At 39.1% G+C, this 22,919-nt stretch overlaps 1 protein-coding gene across 1 annotated transcript in view; it reads left to right on the top strand.

The window, feature by feature from the left end:
• The window catches only part of LOC140907180 (uncharacterized), a 67,231-nt gene that overhangs the window by 15,139 nt on the left and 29,173 nt on the right, over positions 1–22,919 (top strand). The window contains exons 5-9 of the mRNA XM_073332520.1: positions 7,989–8,013; positions 12,843–12,881; positions 17,593–17,670; positions 19,778–19,914; positions 22,170–22,289. Coding sequence (XP_073188621.1) covers positions 7,989–8,013; positions 12,843–12,881; positions 17,593–17,670; positions 19,778–19,914; positions 22,170–22,289 — 399 coding nt within the window. The remainder of the gene's footprint in view (positions 1–7,988; positions 8,014–12,842; positions 12,882–17,592; positions 17,671–19,777; positions 19,915–22,169; positions 22,290–22,919) is intronic.

Raw genomic sequence — 22,919 nt, 5'->3', positions numbered from 1 at the left:
CTTTTTTTTTTTTCTTTAGGTTTGGAAATTGACTTATGACATGGTACCACTTTATAGTTCCTTTTTGTCCTCATTCCAGTTCCAAACTGTCGCTGCATTTGGCAGCCTGAAAAGCCAAGAATTGCATGGAGGCCAAACTACTTTTTTAGCCCCTTTAGTTGATTGCTCCAGGTCAGAGCTGAGGCACGCTATTGGCAGCAACATCTGGAAGCTTGCATTACTGTTGCTCTTGCTGCATTTAGTTTTCCAGTCACCAGAGCATCTTTCATGAGCACTGAATTCACCCATGTCTAAAAAGCAGTGGGAGCTCAGTGATGATCTTTTTTTTTTTTTTAATTGCAGAAGGAGAATTGCCATATTAGCAGCTTCATAGTTAAGATTATGTTCTGAAATCTACTTAAAGCCGGGAATAAATAAATCTCTATTTTTTTTTCTACTGTGTGGATTGCTTTTGTTACAACAGGGCTCTGTACTATATTGTTTAGTCACTGGTCTGTTGCAAGTGGACCAAGTCACTGGATTCCACATGCTTCTAAGCCAAATGTGTCCAGGTAGAGTCTAGTCATTGTTTCTAGCTCTGGGACAAGAGGGCATACTCCCAGGCTCAAACCTCTTGCCTGACACCCTTCTTTGGGATGTGCGATGTCATTGCCCAGCCACGCTATATTTCAGAACCAGTGTCTGAGACTTCCCAAACCTGTCAGTTGCTTTTACCTGCTTCACCTGAGTTCTGCCTTGGCTGTGGGCAGCCTGGGCTTCTAGTTTAACCCTTTTGGGGATGGCATGGCAGGAAAGCAAGGAACCACAGGCTTAGCAAAGGAATTTCTTAACCATAGAGATTTTAAATCTGAACGCATTCAAGAGGTTTTTTGTTTTTTTTTAAACAGAGATCTTTGAAAAGAACCAAAAGTCATGAGACGCACCCTCCCCATCTCTGATCTCACCTCTCCTGCAAGTCTGAGGCTTGTCAGCATTTCAGTCTGGTCATAGTTCCCCACCTCCCATTCCTCTTGTGTGGTGATGATTGGACCCCCTCCGCAGAGCATAAACCTGTCCTTAAATAGGGGTCTGTTGTGAACTATGTACCAAACGTGAGAAGCTCCAGCCTACCCCCGAGTCCTCTCTCTTTCATGCCTGTCTCCCTGCCGGCCCCTGTGTAGAAAAGCCATTGTTTCATGTGGGTGGGCCAACAGCGCAGTTTAGAGACAAAGTTGGTGGCTCCTAATTGTAGTGTTGATGTCTGTTGATGTTAGTCTTTCAATGAGGTGTTAAACACCTTTTCAGGACCCTATTATTACTGCATTCAAACTGCCCTCTCATAGGGGCGGGCAGTTGTTTGAATGCAGTATAATAGGTTGTCTTCGAGATGTCTGGGCTTGTCTTCATTCCTAGTACAACCTAGAGTTCATAAGTTGATACAGATCTTTCCCACCCTCCCGTAGCCTTTTTATGTGAAATTTCAATGTTGGATTTTGTGTCCTTCGAATTTTGTTAGATTTTTCTTCGTAAATTTTTGTGCATCGATTTTAACTTCAGGAAAAAGTTTTGTAAGTGGGAAGAGAGACCACATGGAGAGACTGATGCAGTACATCAGCTTCTGTTCATTGTGGAAGAATGGTCTATGTTCGTTGATATCTTAGCTTCCGGGAGGAGTAAATTGAGAAGCTAAGACTGACAATCATGCATCACCATTTGAAATTTTTCAATGTAAAATGAAATATTAGGTGAAAAGGGACCCTGGCAATGGGCTCACATGACAGGGACAGCTAGTCTTGATACCTTTCATGAAGGGATTTTTTTTGTCTGTTCATACCTTAAATATGTTAAATGGATGACTTGCACCTAGCTGTGGGTAGGGTTCAGTCATGTGGAAAATTACACAATTGTGGCATAAGTGGTCTTTAAGAACTGAAATTTTTGGGTCTTAATCGGAAGGCCCAGATTTCCACTCTGAGGTAGGGGACGTCAGTCTAGCTTGGACATGCCTTGCACAATGTCACAGCAGCTCATTTGGGCATATTTGCATGGGTGTAGTTTTCAGTGGCCACATCGCTTTGGCTTCTTAGTTGCTTGCCAATGCTATCAAAGCTCCATTGGGCCCTTTCATTTTCTTAAGATCTGAAATTATCATATATCTTCTAGACATAAATTCTGCAGCAGTCTCCCCTACTTCTCCTTCCATCTCTTACACAGTTGGGCAGCTGTCATCAAAGAAGCAAGGTTTTTGAGGTGAGGCTTATTTCTGCTTCAGTGTATGGTTGATAGTGGTTAGTGGAGAGAACTCTGATAGCTCATGACCAGGCTAGTTTTGCATATTCTCTGACTTAAAATATAGAAACCAAGGTCAAAGCAAAGAAGAGTCAAACTGATAGTGCAACATCAGGAGAAGAGGATGAATGTTCTTGTGACTGAAGCACAGGATTTAGGAGACCTTGGATTCTATTTTCATTTCTGTGACAGTCTTCCTTTGTGACCCTGGGTCAAATCACTTAAGCTCTCTGTATCTTATTTTCACCATCTGGAAAATGTGTATTTACAAATGCACATGGTGATTGTGTTGTTTACTAGGGGAAGATCCCTGAACACAGACAGAACTTTCTCAAGAGCTGGACCAAGATTGTGAAACTTGCTGACAGAGGAGAGAATGACCACAGATTGGACTAAATACAGAACTCATTTCTTAGCCTTAGCTTTCCCACAATTATTTCATAGTTTAAAAAAATATTTTAAACTGTGTATGCCATTCCAGCAATTTACTCCTTTCTGTTGGGGATGGAAGAATGTTTTGTTTTGTTTTTTTAACTTCTGAAGTGTTCAGATACTATGGAAGTCAGTAGTAAAGCAAAAATTCTTTGATACATAGATTCATTGGTAACGGTTATACTAGAAATACATGTTGATAACTATCTTCTCCTGATTAAGGGAATTGTTAGTTAATAATGTAGTCATTCATGGGAGTTTAACCTGATCAATACGTGTCTTTTTTGCAAGTGATTGACAGGACTCTGCAGAAAATAGATGGGGTTGAATAGAAGGTCATTATTGTAGACTTGGACTGATCTAGGAAAAGCTCTTAGAGTGACTGAATCTCTCTCTCTCAAATTTGTCCAAATCTCAATGTCACTGTCAAAGTTGTTCCTTCCTTTCAGACACAATCTATTGTTCCAGTGTTGCCACTTCATGAGGACTCATATGTTTGTCATTCTGACACTCTGAGTGGATTACAAATGAGGGGGAAAGGGCTTCTCTGACCAAGCGATGCAGAAGGCTGCTTCTGCAATTTATTAGTGTTGGGACTCGTGCAAAGAGAGGCAGCTAAGTGCATTTAGAGACAACAATTCCTTGGGTTACTTTAGGCTGGATTGCCCAAAGTCCTGAGTTTTGGATCACTACAGCTTCAGCGTACTATTTGGAACCCTTCCGTAGCAAAGTGAGTCCCACCTCAAGATAGACTTTGAAACTGTGGAAAAGCAGAAGCAAAAACTCAGTTGTACTCCCCTCCTTCCTGTCACTTTGAACTTCAGTCTAGTTCTTAACACCTTCAGAGGCCCACCCTTTGAACGCTTAGTGATGATAAACTTTCTAGTGACCTTCTCAATCGCTGTTTGTTTATTTCCCCTTTGCTTGGTCAGATGGGTCATTCAGACTCTACCTCTTCCTGGAGGTTCAATCAAAAATAAGGTGGTTGTCATAACTCATTAGTTTCATAAACTGATGTCTCACATCTACATCTCAAATGGTTTCCCTGCCCTTGTTATGTGTCAGTCTCTCTGAAATAAATGAAGCTCTTCTCCACTGAAGTTGGGAGGAGTGCATTGCCCCTCTACCTGAAAGAACCTGTTTAACAGTATGTCTAGAGATTCACAAGCCTTTAAGGATTCTACAGACCATTGAGTGATGGAGTGCTTTAAGGAAGACTGCTGTCACGTAGTAGCTAGAGAGTCTCTTTTGGAGCATGGTTGCCTTCTGCTTCAAAAGGGAAATGCTTTCTCACCCTTTTTAGAGCTGTGTAAATCATCTGTGCTTTGCTGCAGTTTTCACATGGTACACTCACGTTAAAATAAATTCAGACTCTACTGCATGGAACTACTTCACTATTGTTTGGGAAGTTTACAACTTGGCACATTCAACTAAGCCTACACATTTATAAGTGAGTGAAGTTCTATGGATTTTAATTTTATTTTCTGGCTCTCTTCGCTGTTTGGAGCCTCTTATCGTCTGTCTAGACTGGCATATTGTGGAACTTGGAAAAAACAGATTAGCAGGTAAATTGCTCATTTTAGAAGCAGAGATGCGGTTGAATATAAACTCCAACAAAGTGTTCAACAAAACATCCTCCACCTTGCCTTTGTCCACACTATATAATAGTGATATATTCTATTTTTATTGAAGAAGTTTAGTTAATCGTGTTTTGAAGTTACTGTTAATATCGTGTTGGATGCAGTCAGTTCTTGGATTATTAAAACAAAATTAACTTTCTAGTATCTTGGTATGTACATATGTTTAAATATAGAAGTTTCCAAGTTCTAAAAAACTAAAAAGCTTAGTTTTTCACATGAATTGAAAATTATAAATAAATTAGGAAATACTTAGTTTCTTGTGAAAAGTACCTTTATTTTGTATCACATCCATGACCTGCAGTTTTGAACCAGTCTTGAACTCTGCTTGATTATCCATCTCTACATTATTACTTGTAACATTCTAAGTCAGGTACAGTGTTCAAATTACTTTATTTTTTTCAAAATTAAAAAAAAATGTCCAGTATAAAAACCTGCAAACAAAGGTGGTTCAGTAGAACCATATTTTAAGTTTACCCTTTAGACGGCACTGATCTAAGACAGGAGGTAAAAGATAAGAAAGATATCTTACTAATAGCCAGGGCTAAAAACAAGGCTTTCTGAGATTCCAAGCTTTCTAAAGTGACAAAGTAACTGTATCTAGCTTTAGTGGTTCATGAGATCAGGTTCGCCTGGCATATGGTGGTGTAAAAGTTGTGTGTGAGATTGGGATGGCCAAAAGCCAAGGGTGGTTGTGCAAGTTTTCCAGAATGAATAAATTAACAATCGTCCTACAGATACATACCATTGGTTTTCTTTCTGTTGTGTGGATTAATGAAAAAGCAATGACTAAACAGGTAAATTATAAACATGGGTTTAATGCAGCATGACACTTTCAGAAAGGAGATTTGATTATACCCGCCTTTATGCATGGTTATGTTTAAGTCTTATGCTTTCAAGAATAATTGAATCATTGTGATCTTGGCCATTATATTAACCTGGTTCAAAAATATACTGTGATTTATACCTGTTTACTAACACTTTCCTTTGTAACAAGCCTAGAAAACAGTGGGGTACTTGATGGCAGCATCTGACAGCTGAAGGAGAGGGGTCAGGACCTTGAGGGTGTCTTCTCCAGATAGAAAGGGGAGGCAGTGGTGGTCTTCACATGCAGTATGTATATGCTCAAAAGATGTAGTGCATCATGTCTGAGCAAGGACCAGTTCTCTTTTATTGCCTGTCTGCTTCTCTAGGGATGGAGTCCTAGAGTGTTGTCTGCCATTTCTTCACCTGCTCTAGGGGTAGTTGATGTTAGGTGTGCAACTGTGTGAGAGAAATGGTGTCCCCCTGCTCTGGGACCCCTCTCTGGAGTACAGATAAAGAGGCCACTCTCACTCCATCCCTAGAGGTGGTTTCCTCCTCTCTGTGTATATGTTACAAATTGCACATGTCGAGCTACCTTCATCCATCGAGGAGTCTCAGTGGGATTGTGGAATTCCTTTCTTCCATCTCCCCTCATTGACCCAGAGAATGGGGAGCCAAATGCAAATGTCTCCCCTCTTCCTAAAGAGAGAGAACCTCTGGGGTTCAAGACTCTGCTGCCACTATGAAACCAGAACTTCCTTGTCTCTATCAGGGCAGTTCTCACAGTGGTGGAAAAGATAGAGCAGGGGGGAGGAGGAGGAGGAAATCTTGTTGGTGAAGACCAGAATTATCAAACTTCAGAACATGTTTGCATATTTGATATTTGCAATCACAACTTCATTTCCTTTGGGATGGCCTTCCAAATGAAACCAAGGACACCTGGATAAACATATTAATCAGATGTTGTCAATGACACTGATAGTGATGAAACAGTTGGTAACTTAAATACCAGCGTTGTTAGACCTCAGTTTACTACCCTCATTGAAATGAACTTGGGGAAATTTACGCTTCTATTCTGGTGCTATTGTTGCATTTTATTCCAAGCAACACTGTATCCTCTTATGATCTGAAAGTTATCTGCACAACCAGAAGTGCTTAGAAATTTCTGTTAAAGAAAGCTTCACTTTCATGGAAAACCTCAGGGTTATTATGGAGGAGTTCTTAAATAACTGGAATGTGAAGAATTTCCATATATTGATTTCTGATATCTTGCTGTGAGGTCATTTAAAGTGTGCATATTTAGTAAGATTTAAATAAAGAGATACGATTTGTCTACTTATGTGCATGGAACAAAATGTTTTGTAAGTGAATTTGTAAACCGTAAAAACTAGCCTATGCACTGTGGTGGACAAAGTGCATGGGAGGTTTGAACCCTAAAAAGCAGCAGTTTTTGAGTTATGGCTTCTCAAAGTTAGATACTTTGTTAAAAATCAAACACTAACTTCTCAGAGCCCTATAACTCAAAAACAGCTGGAACAATTTATTTCCAGCTTCCTGTAAGAAATTTCACCTGTGGCCTGAGATTTTAGCATGAGAATTTTCAGTCCCAACGCAGCTTTTTAAAAGGGGTCAGAAATAGAATGGATCTCTCAACCTCAACTGTGGAGTCACTTCACTGATGTTAATGAAAACAATAATCAAAACGCAATCAAGGGCATAAGCTGACTGCCCAGAAATGACCCAGAAGAAATCCCCCCCCGTGTATAGCAGTATGCAATTGGGAACATGCATTTTCCACCTTCCTCTGAAACTTCAGGTACTAGCAACTCTCAGGCACAAGACACCAGACTAGAATGGTCTTATCTGTAATAATTCCTGTGTCTCTGTAGCTAGATGGGAGACTTATTCTTAAAGCCCAGATTCTAAGTTTTTAAAATGCTGTTGAGCTTAAGCTGCATTGTCTGCAGTGGTACTGCCTCTCTCTCGTTGTTTTCTTTTGTGGCAGTATTTTGGTTTCTTTACCAAATCCTCTAACTGTTTGTGTCAATTAGAAAATCTCTTATTGAATTGTTGAAATGACTTGCAGCATCTGCTCTGTGGCACTGAATATTTCAGATGTGCCATTCAAACTCTTCCTCTTTTTGGAATGCTCTCAACAAACAACTGCACCATTGACATATGTTGAATTGGTTCATTTCTCAAATTGGTGAGTTAGAATATCAATAGTAACTTGTTTCTTTGTGTGTTTATTACCTGGAAAGACCTAGGAACAAGTCAATATTTAGTCTTATCCATATCTTGAATTGGAAATTTCAATTCCTCTTCTTCCATCTACTCCCCAAAAACCACTTGTGATGGATTCAGTTGATGAAAACTGCTTTGCCTGTTCTTCATGTTGTTATCAGAGCTTTAGGAAATTTTGGCTAGCCAGAGGATTTTGCCAAATTAGCCCAAAATGTTGATTTTTGGAACTACAGCTCTTAAAATTTTAGGAGCTGCAAACATGCAAAAATCAAGGTTTTGTGTGGCATCCCTGAGATCAGTCTGTCAAGCCTTAATCATCTTTAAGAATTGATCCCTTTCCTTCAAGTAATACCAGGGTTGTCTTTACGTTAACCTTCTGGTATTAATTGTTATCAGCACTTCTTTGTCAGCACTTCCAGCTTTTGCAGAAAATCATAAAGGCTGTATACTTTTTACTATGTAAAAATGGAAAAGTTGGCCTTCATTGTAGTTCATCTGCAAAAGCTGCATTAAGAAAGTACATTTTTTCTTTTAAATGGTCTAACACATTAATGATTTTTTTCTTATTTTATTTTGGGATGACTTGCATCTTCATATTTAAAGAAAGAGAGAGCCATGAATGCTTATCGTAAGTATGACATTTTTCTTCTTCCCTTCAAGCTTCCATAGGTGCTATCAAATTGTAATTTTTAAATGATAAAATTGCTTGTTCAATATTTCAGCTAGCGTTAGCACTTGCTGCATTTTGTGGTGGTTTTGCATATTTTGCAAATCTGTTCAATACATTTTAGCATTACAACAGAAAAAATTCATGCTTAGTGAATCAGCTTGCATCTTTGATACCATGAAAGTAAGGACTACCAGATAATGACACTGATGAAAATGGGTATAGGAAACAGTTTTTTATTTTAATTTATGTTCATGCAGTAAAAACTGAAGTAGCCATATCTGTCTTCAGGTAAATTTATGCTACTTTTTTCAGTGATATGCTGTGAGCTTAAATGGGTTTTGGTATCCTAATAAAAGCCATATTTCAGTTCTGGGACAGTTTAATTCTTACCTGCCTTGAAACTGTAATTAAGCATTTCCATATGTAAATTTCACATAAGGACCTTTTCACACTTGGTGAGGAGGCATCTGGGTCAAAGGATATCTATAGTCTTAAATTGTTCAGAAATATCACAAGAGTATCTACTTAAACATTCAAAGGAAAATCAGACTTCTTTGTCACTGTGTGTACTACTCTTTAATAGAGTCTTGCGAACAACTCCTATTCCACTCATGATTACACACATACCATGATGTTCCTTCCCATTCACGATCATTTAGCAAGCCTGTGGCCACTACTGTAGTGTCTTGTTTGAAAAGTAATAGTAAGAAAGTAAAGTATTTTTAGCTTTTCTTTTTTAGTGGTTTAGCAGATGGGAACAAGAGGGTGGGTGAGATTCTGTGGCCTGCGTTGTGCAGGAGGTCAGACTAGATGATCATAATGGTCCCTTCTGACCTTAGTATCTATGAAGCTACAAGTTAGACTTAGATGGCAGTCTGTCTGATCACACTGTTCTGTGGATCACAGCTTGAGAGCTTCTGACTCTCTTCATATATCCTACTCTTAAACAGTTTTTGTGGTCCTCTTCTCCCTCTTCTGCACAAAGTATGTGTGAACATGGAAGAAATACATAACTTTGTACATAATACGTACAAGTTAACAGGAATGTCAGACTTATATAGCTAGTGCCTTGCTAATAACAAAGGAAGATTTGCAAATTTTGAAGTGGGACAAAACACCAGTTTTTAAGACTTAGTAGCAGACCCACCACTAAGACATCATTACTTTTGTCATATTATTAGTATACAGTCTAATATCTTAAATACTATAATGATGCTTTTTTAAATGGAGGAATAAAATCTTAGAGCATCCTAGAATATTTTTAATTTTATTTGTTTTAATTCACAAATTTTGTAAACTGTGGTAGGTCTTCCAGTTTTGATTGGAAATGAATGAGTTTCTACTGTAACTCTATTACAGTCCATTTTTGGACAGTTATCCCAAGTTATACGCTGTGTGTGGCTCTTCAATTAAGAAAACCTGTGTTCCTTCTGCTTTTTGAGTCCTTTGATTGTGGTTTTAAAGACCTCTGTGTTTCAACTTGCAGTATTGAAGTGTGACATACTTGTGATTTAATTTAAGTGACTCTGGGGAAGATGAAAAATCCAAGTCATTTGAAACTTCCGCCTGTGAAGGAGCATTTACCATAGGAAAAAGGTGAAGGTTTTAAAAAACCTCTGACTACTTTTGTTTGCTTCAGACAGTACAAAACATATCATTCTGGGATAGCATGAGTATCTGAAACTCTCCTGATGTAGTGATGTCTCCTGATGTAGGTCAGCTAAGTCCTTTTTATATCATGTGCGTTTTTCAAAATTTCAATTTTTAGTAATTGTTATATAAAACTGGAAATTAACAATGGCAACTTTAAAAACAACTTTACACATGTTATATAGTATTAGAGTGGTGGGTAGAGAGGATTGTGGCAGAGAAGAGTGCATTTTTGAACAAAAATAACAAAAATATTCTGTTAGTAGCCTACGTACTCGGCACTCCAGTATCCATGAAGACGCAAGCTCCTAAGAATATGTGTGTTCAGTGTAGACACTCTACATGGACACATGTTCATATGAGTTTCCTGGCTATAATCCTGACTGTGTTATGTCAACAGACAAGAAGGGATGAGAAGCACCAGTCTTCACAAAGAATCCATCCTCTTGTTCTGTAGAGAAGAGTCTTACTGATGTGCAACGTTCAGTAAAAGGCGCACAGCTTTCAGAGTGGTGAGCTTGAGCTAGTCAGCAAAGAGTAGATTGAGTGGATGATTTATTCTCATATCTAAGTCTTCAGAGGAGTTTGGTGTCCTCCTGGTATCCCTGTTAGTCAGAAGAATTCCAAGATATGTTCTACCTCGAAGAACCCATGGCAATGATGTTATGAAAGTGTTGGCTATCTCTTCCTGATTTTACCTGTCCTGGAGAATGATACAGAAAATAAAGTAGATCAATATTAATAATTGTTCCACAGTGGTCAAGAAGACACTAGTTTTCAGTGCCTGTACCTTCAGCTGAAGGGATTTGCTGAATAGTTGTTCAGACTTGCACTCAGACCTCAGTCTGGGTAATGAGACAAAATCACTAATTGAGAGGCCTGCTTTTCAAGCAGTTTAAACTTTCCCAACTTCCAGAAATGAAATCTACAAACTGAATTTACTCCAGCATCTGGCTTGCTTCCAATAAATAGAAAAGAATAAACCAGGTTTCCCTACATTATACATACACACATTTCTTACAGAAGCACCACTTGTCAGTCCATATCAGCATATAAATGTCAGACCTGGAATATAAATACTAGGTATCGGCACTGTATTCTCAATTCCATACCCTTCCTACTTCCTGGTTATATAAAATAAGGCTTACTTTTGGACATCTGCTCTGCAGGAGAGACTTTGAACCTGTCTGTCTGTTGTTTATGCTACATCCATCATCCGTGGTCCTTGAAGTATGATCAAAACATTTGTGCTCTTTTCACAAAGATTAGATGCCTTCAAAGGATCCAGTCTTCATTCCTAAAGTAAACTCAGGTTAAACCAGATTGTATGGAAAAGGCTTGAAATGAGTGGGATGTAAGATTCAATCAGTGTCTTAGGTGAGCCAAGGATCAGAGAGTTTATTCATTATCATACAGCAAACAAAAGGGGGGGGGGATGGAGTGGGGAAGAGGGGAAACACCAAAGGCTTCCATAGTGCACATCTTTAAGGTAGCATGACGATAAAGAGCTAGATCCTAGAACAGGATTGTTTCAGTTTCCCAGGACAAATTGTCCTCCTTTGTCCCTGAAAAGAAATATATAAGGTAACTCAATAGTGTGGTGTTGGGTTATCTTTAATAGTTTTTTAATCTCACTTGTTGCACATAGCTGGTAAGCTTTCTCTCCTGAGGCATAGTGGAGATAATTGCACTCAAGAGGAAAAATTGTTCTTGACTATTTTGTCAAGCTAATTGTGTTGACCTATATGGCCATAAAATATTGAAGGGTTTCTTTAAAGAAACCTAAATTGGATCTCAGATGATCAGTGATACTTGATGAAAGGACAACTTGAAATATAGTATGTTCCCTTTCTAAATCTTTTTTTAGTTTTGTTATAACTTAGCATCTTGGAAATATTTTTTGGGACTTGGCCCTGTATGTTTTATGACTTTGCCCAGAGACCAGGATTACCAAGTCAAATCACCATTTCATTGACAGATGGTTTAGGGGTGTGGTTGACTCAGTCAAATGGGAGACCTGATTATTCTAAGAAGAAATCTGGTTAAAACGTTTTTTCCTTTTGTTAAATTTAAACACTAGCACAGTGTCTTGAAATGGTTATCAAATTTACATAAGTTTGATATTGTAATCCACTATAATCTTCTCTTGAAATACTTATCTGGTACAGATGCCAAAGAGAACCAGTACTGCTCACAGCCCAGGGTTCCCTTAGCTTCATTAGTGTGCTATAAACCTATGGTAACATAAAAATTAATATGGTATTTTACATCAATTTTAAGGCAGACACTTGCCCCAGGAGCTTTATAATCTAGGTTGAACTTTTAATATTTTCTGCAAAAGGGTATTTTAATACCGCATATTGAACTTTATAAGATACTTTTCTTAGGGCTTTTTTAAAATTTTTGAATGTGTGCCATAAATTAGCTTTATACTGGGTATTTATATGGGGACATGTGAGCGTGTGGAGGACTGGGTGAGGGACACAGGAAGGGGGAAAGTAACTGTGCAAAAGTAACACTACCAAGCATGAAAATATCTGAAAAGGCCCTGTAAGGGCCTGATTGGGTAATCAGTTCTATGGGATAGACTTGGGAACCTGCATGGGGTTTCCCATGAGTACAAGGGGTTTCCCCATCATGGACAATATCAGGACCTAACTGCTTCTGGACCTAAAAGATTATATTGTAAACTGTGTAGACTCTCCTTTTAGTACTGTATCTAGCACAGTGGGGCTTTGATCCCAGTTGTGGTTTTTCAAAGCTACCATAATAAATATTAAATAAGGAAAATAACTGGATTAGGAGTAACATAGATTAAATAATTTTTGTAGTTAAACTTCCAAATAAATGTTTTAGTCAATATTTCTGTGATCCATACTTGGTGTTTTGCCTGGTAGGGGAAGCAATGAAATTTGAAGGTGTACGCTTTTTTAAAAAAAATTGTTAATAAAAATACTAACTGAAAAGATACAAAACCAAAAAAATCAAATACTCAGATGGAAAAATATTGTTAGTGAGGTTAAATTGAAAACATTAGGTACATAGAATAAGGGAGACATCGCTTTAAACAAATTTTATTTTCTGTGTCTGTTCTGCTATGCGGAGAAAGACAAATAACCGTCAAAATGTTATCTTAGGTGCTCCCGTGCCGGTGATATATGAAACACAGAGACCAGGTAAGAAAACTGAATATAAATGAATAAATTCAACATGTTACACCAGGGTTTCTCAACCTTTTTCTTTTTGAGGCCCTCCCAACATGCTCTAAAAACTGCACGGCCCATCCGTGCCACAAGAAGAGTTTTTCTGCATGTGAAAGCCAGGGTCCGGGTGGGGGGTAGCAAGCAGGGCAATTGCCCGAGGCCCCACGCCATAGGGTATCCCACGTAGCTAAGTTGCTCAGGGCCCTGGATTTCAGCCCCATATGGTGGGTCTTCAGATTTCTGCACTGGGCCCCAGCAAGTCAAATGCTGGCCCTGCTTGGTGGACCCCCTGAAACCTGCCCGCGGCCCCCCACGAGACCCTTTGAGTTGCCCTTCTAGAAAACAAAATTTTTGTTTCGATGGTCAGAGTCCAAACTTCATGAAGATAGTCTTAAGTTTTCGGAAGAGACAGTGCACAAGTGGAGTTATCAAAAATTTTGACCATCAGTGCTTCATGCAATGGCTAACTTCAGTTTAAGAATTTCTGAAAAACAGCAAAATATGAGACTTTTGATTGAAGGAAACCTTGTCAAATCTGGGATGTTCTTGCAACCTGTGATACAGAGCATGACTTTTAGCTTATGAATCCTCCAGCAGATGTGTGAAAGTTTGGTAAAACTTTCTCTTACTGAGCCTGGATTTTGTTTCTGTTGGCACAGATAATCCATGCCTGTAATGGAGTTAAGAAGATGTTTTGGTTTTTTTTAATCCCATTTTCTGTTTACGTAGCTTTAATCATGACTCTGTTCTGGCATCCTTGGGGTGGGGAAAATAGCATTTACTAAACTACCGCTATTGTAATACTGTTTTACTTTCCTGAGATTTGTAGGAAGTAGCTTTCTTTATGATTAGTTTAGTCCAAGTGCCCAGGGTAGATTTTTAAAAAACCTATGGTTTTATTAAATAAAAAATGTTGGATTTTTTAATTAAATTTGAATTTTTTAATTTAAACTAAATACAAGTTTATTTTTAATATAAACATGTAAAATTAAATTTAAAATTGACAGCCTATGCTAAGGCCTAAATTATTAAAATAATTAAATACAAAAAATGTCTAATACACATTTGCTGACAAGCTTTAAAGAAAGACAAACCACTGAACTGGTAGAAGTCACAGTTTAAACACCGTGAACTAGAGTTTGAGTGCTAAACCAGATTTTGACATCAGTAGCCACTTCTGGGGGTCAGAATATTTTCTAAACATCCGTTTATTCAGCTAGTTGAGTGACCCCAAAAAATAAAGATCCTGAAGAAGCAGGAAAGCTTGTTTTCCTCTTCCACTCTATGAATAAAAACTAGGTGTGAGATCTAGTTCTAAAATCTCAAAGGACATCGTTACCAGAAACAATCAGTTCAATTCACCAACTACAGATAATACTTCCTTTGTGTAATAAATCAGTTTTTAAAGTCAGTATGTCTTTTGAAGAACTTTTTTCTCATTTATCCAGCACTTTCAAAGGTAGTTATATTTAATCAAAATTTAATTTTTGGTTTTGTGCATTTTTAACTGAATTTGAATTTCCTTCCAAATAGAGCTTGACACAAATCACAAGTAAAAAGTAAATCTATTAAAAAGAAATGCATCATTCATTATTTTCTAACATAAAAAATGTAAAAATTGAATCTGAATAAATGTAAATTAATCTACGTAACTGCGTAAATAAAGGTTTATAAGTATAGTGTATTCTCCTGGGTAGCAAAAAGAAGCACCAAATTTAACATAAAAGCCATATGTAGTTGCAAATCCACATGTTTTAATGGTTACCAATCAATGAGATTCAACTTTTCTTTAGGAAAAGAACTAAAAAGTACAAATGAAAAATGTGATAGAAATTATGATTAAAATTGATGATATAAATAAATCCACCCTGTGGATGCCTGATTCACCAATTGTTTCACTGTAACCGCATAAAATTAACAAAAACTGGATTTTGTAGTAAATGCTGAGTAAACTATGGAAACTGACTATTACGGAGGTGCATAATGTCAGCAAAGAAGAGAAAATATTTTAAATGTGGCTTTGATACCTTTGCTTTTTAATATTTTTTCATTGTGGCAAGTACTCGCATCATGCAGTTACTCAGATGTAAATCTCTCAAATGAGCAAACAAAACCTTAGTCTAGTGACAGCACATTGTGTTGATTTTAGGAGGATCAGTTTGAATCCTGATCCTAATCTCTGTCCAGCAGATCCTGAATGTACTACTGGAGCACTGTTTTTTGTTCAAGTATTATCGTATATGTTTTTTATTACGCAAGGATGTTTAATACAGGCATCTTCCTAAAATGGTTGCATATGTAAGCACTGCTTGAGGATATTTTCTCAGGCCAACATATCCAGGACAGAGTAACTGTTGGATTATTTTGATCCTTCCCTGAATAGTTTTATGAATCTAGGGTTACCATATCTGAACGTTCAAAAAAGAGGATACGCCACCCAGGGGGGTGGGGTGTATTTTCACCAGTATCTACCAACTCACGTTGTATTAATGTGTTGTTATACTGCTATATATACTGTGCACTACATGTCTTCTATATTGAGTATATATAAGAAAAAGTGCTGTGGCCTCAAAAGTGAAATTTAATTATTTAAAGTTCACTGTACTACTTTATATGTAGTGAGTCCTTTCCTCTCACCCATGCACTCAAAGCAGCTCTGTCTCCCCTGAACTGCACCCCCTGTGGCCAGCCCAGAAACTACATGCCCTGACACAGAGAAATTTAATTCAACAGCCCAGCAAAGAAATGGCCCCTTCATTCATCCTGCTGTGTGGTTGCTGTATCGCTCCAGCTCATCCCAATCTCCAGGGCTGCAGCCCACCCCCACTTCGAAGCTCGCTCACTGACTCGCTCACACACTCTACAGCTTTTGTGGGAGAGGGGCCCCTGGTGGGACCATGCCCAAAGGCGGGGGAGGAGGGGTGGTTGCTTCTTCCACTGGGCTGCAGCAGCCCAGCATCCTGAAGAAAGAGGAGCTCAGGTGTCCCAAGGTGAAGCAAGGCAGCGTCTTCCTGACTTGAAGCTGATACAGGGGGGTGGATGCAAGGGAAGGAATTCCCTGGGAGCTGGGCAGGGAGGGTGGATCCAGGGGAAGGGAATCAATCCTTCCTCACGTGGGAGGAGGGGATAAACTTCCTCTCTGGGAGGCAAAGCCACTCGGGCAGACTTGATGTGGGTGTGGGGGAGGGGGAAGACAGCTTCCACGGGGAGCTTGAGGCTAGAAGTACTGGTGGTATGTTGCCCCCTCCTGACTCCTCATGCATGGGGAAGGGATATGCAGCCCCGGGACCTGGGTCAGAACCGTAGGGGTTGGGAGCTCCCAGAGCCCGCATGGGAGGGGTCTGGGCTCAGGCAGGGCCCAGGCTTGGGGAGGCTGCTCATTTGCAACTGGGGCTGGGGCTTCAGTGAAGCCCCTCTGGACAGGTGAAGGAGGGGGAGGGGGCAAGCTGCTCGCCCCAGCCAAGTTCACTCATTAGACACAAGGGCAAACTTTTCTTAAAGGAGCCATGTCCTTTGGTTTGTCTCCCTGCCCAGCACTAAGTGGGTACGCAGCTGGTTTCTCCTGGCTGGAGGGGGAGCACAGGTCCTGGGGGAAACACCGGGGTGGGCTGAGAATGGTTGGCTCAGTCCTTGAGAAAGCCCTTGGCCCGTACTCCCCCCAGCAGGCCCCTGGAGCCAGCCGAGAAGCTGCCAGCCCATCTCCCCACAACCCCCTGCCGAGAGGCTTCCCACCCCATCTCTCCCACCCCTCCACAGCTAGCCCAGAAGCTGCCGTGCCCTGGCTGCTTGTCACCCCTAACCCAGCTCCCTCTGCTCTGAAAATTAGAAGGACTCACATCTGCCTGCAGCCTCTGAGCTTCAGCAGCTGCAGGGGAAACAGCTGATAGGCAGGGACTTCACGCCAAACAGCTGATTGGTTGCAGCACATGGTGAGGGCTGCTGCGCATGCTAAATAGCTGATTGGCAGTTGCCAACAGCTGATCTCCCCGGGTGGGCAGTGCTAACTCTTCGCCTGTGTCTTGAATGACCAGCTCTTCTTCGGGGAAAAATAATAATGGCAAAATCCCGGACGTTTTTAGATATTTAAAAATTCCTCCCGGATGGCGATTTAAGAACCACAAAGCTGGACATGTCCGGGGAAATACGGACTTATGGTAACCCTAATGAATCCTAAGTGAAGTTAGTGTGAAAAATACTGAGGTCTTCCTTTGCTAGGAATTGGGATTCTATCCCTAACATCTTAGCTTGATGAAATCTAAATCTAAGCTTCTTAAAAGCCCTTTACAGGTGCTTTGACTTGGCTGAAGAATTTTGTGAATGCCAATGTGTCTGTTTAACTTTGTCTGCAAATCATTAACTTGGATGTGTCCGTTACCTATATTGAACTCCCAGTTTTTCAGGCACAAAATGGGATGCCAGGATAAGTCTGGATGACTAATACAAATTATTTTGATTTTTTTTATAGACTGTGCATTTGAACACTGCTAATAAGGGAAATCGGTTTCCATTGTAAACTAATATTTTTCAATATTTCATAACTAAAATTCACTCTGACCATTCAAAAACCGTGGCTAGCAACTCATTTTGTCAGTTCAGTCATATGAAACTATGTTCAAAATGCCCAGTATCTTACGGTAATTGTAATTTGTCTGTCTAATATGTATTTCTATTTTGTTTTCACTAGTTAAGCGGAAGCTTACAAAGGACATAACCTGTCTGAAAGATTTCATGAAAGATCCCAAAAGAGAGGAACCGCTAGTTGGTATGTTGTGTTTGTGGTCAGACAACTTCCCTTTGCTTGAACTTTAATCACTGGTGTAAGTCAAGTAATATTTTAGATATTGTTTATCACTTTTATATTATCCATATTTAATGCTTTTTGGAAGATCTCCAATAGCAAATATTCTGTTACTACTTTCATCAGTCTGAGCTTTCACTCTGAAGATGGGACTTACTCTGGGAGGCTGGTAGATTATCTGGCATCTCATCCCCGTAGTACTCCATTTCTAGAGGGACACATTGAACTCCACATGCCATTGTTCTTTCTGTTGTTCTGCAGAAGAAAAGCCAGACATAAGTTTTTTCTGATGGCCCAGGATTTTCTGTATGATTGTTTACCCTCATGATGTTCCTGAGAATATTAAATCTACTGGGACATACTACCGTTTTTCTCTACTTGATGGTTTTTCCTAGGCAGAGCTTAGCTTCATCAGTTTATCATTTCCTACTAGCCAATGTCCTCCATGATCCTAGCAAGTGCTAGCCTCTTTGAGGAGTACGTTGAATTGAGTAATAAGGGCTCTGTTGTAAGCAGTAAGTTTCCTCTATTTGGATCATTATTTCTCCACAGAAGGTCTGCTCTTAACTGATTTAATAGAACTCTTGAGCTGTGCAAAATACATGTTACCTCCATTGTCAGTCCTGCAAAAAGTACCACTATGCCTGGTGGCTTACTGCTGCCTTATATGGTATTGGTATAGAATAAATGTTCAGCGTTGGAGTTAAATTGAGCTACTGTTGTAAACAGTGGGATTGAGAGATCATTTCCTGTGTCACCTACCTCTAAACCCAGCTACTCTGGGGACAGTTTCAGGGAATGCAAGAATTCAGGTTACCAGTGCAACCTTAATTTGTCCCCCTTACACGTATGCATTATCATAGTCTTGAACTATGTGATATGCTATTTTTTTACTCATAACCATGGGATGGTGCTCATTCAGTGAGCAGCTTCTTGGTATTTTGCTTTATCCTCTTGTTCAATATGGAGCCTAGACCATTATTTACTGCACATTCACTATTTCAATCCCTGCTGTGAAAACAGAATTATTTCCTGAAATCTTTTCTGTAGCACTCATCTGTAGGATGTATTATTATCATCCCCATTTTATAGCTGAGGAGCTAAAACTTAAGAGAAATTAAGGTCTAAAGTGTCCATTAATTTTGGGTGCCCAATTTGAGACACTTATGGGCTTTTTTTTTTCTCAGAGTAGTTAGTTAGCATTATATATCACTGTACACGTTTTAAGCACAGCTCCCATTGAGTTCAGTTGCAACTGTGAGTCCTCAGCTCTTCTGCAATTCAGAACTCAGGTTTTCAGGTTGGGCACCCAAAAAATGAAGTACAGAAATAACTGACCACATAAGGGAAGTTTGGTTTAAGTGACCTGCTGAGCATCACGTAGGAATTTGTGGCAGAGGCCGGGATAGAATCCAAATCTCCAGGATGGTGTTCCAGTTCCTTTACCATGAGACCTTTCCCTTCCTGTGATCTCCTGCCTCATTTAGTACACACCTCCCAGGATCCTACAAACAGGCGTCTTCTGTCTACACAATGCTGATTCATCCCCAGAACTGTGGTCCATCCTGTATATTGAATGAGGCAAGGATCCTGTGGGAATATTAGTATGGGAGGTCATGTAATTAAAGACTGCATAGACATGCATAAAGGGGCTGAATTAAGGTTGCACAGGAAACCTTTATTCTTGCATTTCCTAACTTTTGAGTGCTAGACCTTAACATTCTTTTATGGTATGTGCTTGTGTGCACCCTCTGTTTTTTCTTCTGGTTGTATATTCTTAAGATTCTAGGTATATGAAGTTCTGTGACAGGCAGTCTGCCAAGGACAGAACTTTTACTCGGAGAAAAGTCTGTACTGGTGAAGAGAGAAACTTGAACTAACAAATATTACCAGTAAGAAATCTAATCCTTAATGGGCGATTGTGAGGAAATGTAGGAAATACCTAAAATGGATCAGTATCTTTTATCATTGATTCGTCATTGGTTGTCCCTACACAGCTGAAATAAGAATATATTTGTTCATAATTGCCTGTATAAAGAAATGTAAGTACTTGTAACTTTTGATTTTATAGGTTTAGAACATGTGGTTGAAATCAGATTTGAAGGGAGGAGAGAGCCACATTATGAATGCAAACTATGTGAATTTAACACAGAGATGGCACCTATGATAGAACATCTCAGTGGCTATAAACACAGAAGAGCATATATTGTAAGTAAAATTTTATGTATTTGAGTCAGTGCTTAAATACTCTATTACACCATTTATTTTCTTTTGTATAAACAGTTGTTTATACTGCGATAGCTCCTAGGGGCCTCATTATGAACTAATAATAATATATGAAGAATACTAAGGAATCCAAAGCATAGATGAATTGAGAAGATATGGCAACATTTTCATTTTTGTTGTTTAGACACGTGGTAATTAGGGTTGCTCAAGAGGCTATAATGAGATAGGGAGCATTTTATGTCCAGCTACACTAGTGACCAAAAGTCATTGCTATCTAATGGTGGCTGAAGAGAACAGCTGGTCATCTGCTCAGTAACTAGTTAAGGTATGGTCACTGAGAACCTTGGGCAGCTCCCCGTATATCCGGACTTGTGGTTTTCTGGACCCCATCAGTTGCGATTGAGTATATTATGGCACAGGTTGTGTTCAGATGATTGGCAAATGGTGATAAAGCCCATTTGTTGTTCCTGATTCAGTTAGATCTCTTGACTTCTCTTAATCCAATAGACTTGTCATTTTAGCAGGTCAGATTGCCAAGAGTAATCAGTAAATCTGTATACTAAACTAGCTTCTGGGTGTAAGTGTGTTAACTTATGATTTTTAAAGCCTTAAGTGATATAGCACTCAGTTGTTGTTGTTTTTTAAAACAATCTCTTCTCTATTGCTTGAATATGGTCTTGCTCTCAGTCCCTAGTGTAAGTTCTTATACACCAGTGACTCTGTTGTAGTGATTTGGGGCTGACAGGACTGCCCAGTTGTGAGCTCAGCTGCAAGGAAAGTGGATAAACATTAATAAAATATTCCAGTAATTTATAACACATTTTAATGGGTAAAGGAGACCAAAGACTGGGTAGTCTTAAAAAGTCTGCTGATATAAGACAAAGACTGTAAGATCATGTCTGGTAACCAAGAGGAGTGTGAGACTGGAAATAAATGGACCAAAATTGGTGTGTCGGAATCTAGGTTTAATAGAGAATCTAATGAGGGGATGGGTTATTCTGTCCATCACTTCCTTTTGAGATCCTTTAAAAAAAAAAAAAAAAAAAAAAGACTCTTAGGGGAGGATCAAATTAACATTAGATGGCTGGAGAACCCAGGGCCTGAACGGATCAATCTATGCCATTGTGATTGTTACTTCCAACATCTTCTGGGTTGCCCAGGTCCACTGTGATACTGTTGGACCATCACAGGCCTGATTCTGATCAATGTCCTGATCATGACATTGTCACCTACAACAGCTAAATCCCCAGCACCGCCTCCCTGGTGTGTGAGCCTTGCGTTCCTGCTGTAACCCATTCCCATGTGTGTCATTTTCCTTTTTCACCCTATCTTTTTTTCCCCATCGATTACTTTTTGCGTTTTTTCTGAAAAGAATCTGGCTTAGCTGTCTAAGACAACTCCACCTTTGCAGTACTGTTATGAGCCTGGGACCAGAGAGACAGCTACAAGCAAAACCCTAAACAACCCGACGCTGGTACAAGTTTCAGAATAGCTGATAAGACTGTGTGTTGGCCTTGTGTTTCTCTAGAAGTGAGATTTGCAAGTAAGAATCAACGCCAAAGACAGAAGCTTCATTTTCTACCTTTGTATTATTTTCTTTCCTCTTTTATGTGTGCTTGTCTTAGTTTGTCTTCAAGGAAATGGCATCAGATTTTAAGATCAACAGCAGCAGCTCCAACCCATCTCAACTGCTTTTCTTCTCCCTGTACCTCTTTCCCCATCTTTAATACCCGGGGTGGTTCATAGAAAAATTGTCTATGGTTACAGTGAAAAAGAGTAAGGGATACTGTTAAAATGAAAGCCTTAATACGCTACATTTCAAACTTTTCTTTTCCGTATCTTCAAAAAAGGTTCAAGAATTTTTAGTGGTGTTTGCCATGGGACCAAGCCGGCTGAAGGTGTCTCTATTAAAACTCCTGAAGCATGTCACAACAGCTCCTTCTCTTAGTTCATCAGAGCCCAAGTCTGGTTGCCTTTAGGACATTGTACAAAGCATGTTTCTTTTGTCATGTGTCTTACCTGAGTTCTGTATAGTGTTAAAATTCTGTAATGATGAAAACTAATAAAAATTTATCATATTAAATCACAATTAGTTATATTCTGCTAGAGGAAATGTAGGACCATAATGTCTAAAATCGTATTGTTTAGTTTTCTCCACAGGTATTGTAAAATTTTCCAAAATGCATGACTCGTCAAATTTAGTATTGAAATGGTCTCAAACCTTTTTTCATTGACAGTCTAAAGAATTTCCAGATAAAATGAAGAAGAACACACCAGGCGTGAAAGAGGACAAAGTCTCATTTCTCAGACGGATAGCAAGAGAGATAGAAAAGACTGAAGGCTTAAAGATCTATAAGGTAAATTGGATAAGTTTAAACTAGCAACTAAATTTGTTCTTTGGTTCTGTATCTAGGTTCTGGCAAACTAGACACTAGGCAATGTTAAATTTTTAATTTTAAAAAGTAGTAAACTCTGTTTAATTTTACAAAATGCTTTCAGAAAGCATACATCTTCCTGAGTCAGTATTTCACTTAATGCTGGTCAAAAAATCAGGAGGATTCCTTAAAATTTCACCAAAAACTTGTTGCTGTTTTCACAGAAATTTAGAACTTTTGGGATCAGAAATTGTCCAGCCAGTCCTGTTTTCAGTGATAAAAGTTGGGTATATTACATTAAGATTCATAGTGGCAATGGGTTGAAATTGCTTATGTTTTAGAAATCCTCAGGACCTGAGGAAATTCTTGCATCTCAAACTTGATTCTTTCAGAAAACGAGTGCTAATTTGTAAGGTTGCCTGGTAATGTTTAGCATTTGTTAAATGTAAAATTATGTGGTGCAATAGGTAGTGGTAAATAAAAGTATAGTGAGATGGGTTCTCTGGGGGCCCTAGTTTCTGCTGGGCATGGCAGAGGACTTGAACTGTGGGGAAACAACCAATATTAATTCATATGTAAGTGAGGACGTCTAATCTAAACAAGCCTGTTTTT

The sequence above is a fragment of the Lepidochelys kempii genome, chromosome 2 (assembly GCF_965140265.1).
Source record: "Lepidochelys kempii isolate rLepKem1 chromosome 2, rLepKem1.hap2, whole genome shotgun sequence".
Classification (NCBI taxonomy): Eukaryota; Metazoa; Chordata; order Testudines; family Cheloniidae; genus Lepidochelys; species Lepidochelys kempii.
The sequence above is the reverse complement of the archived record's forward strand: the minus strand, read 5'-3'. Positions and strand labels throughout refer to the sequence as shown.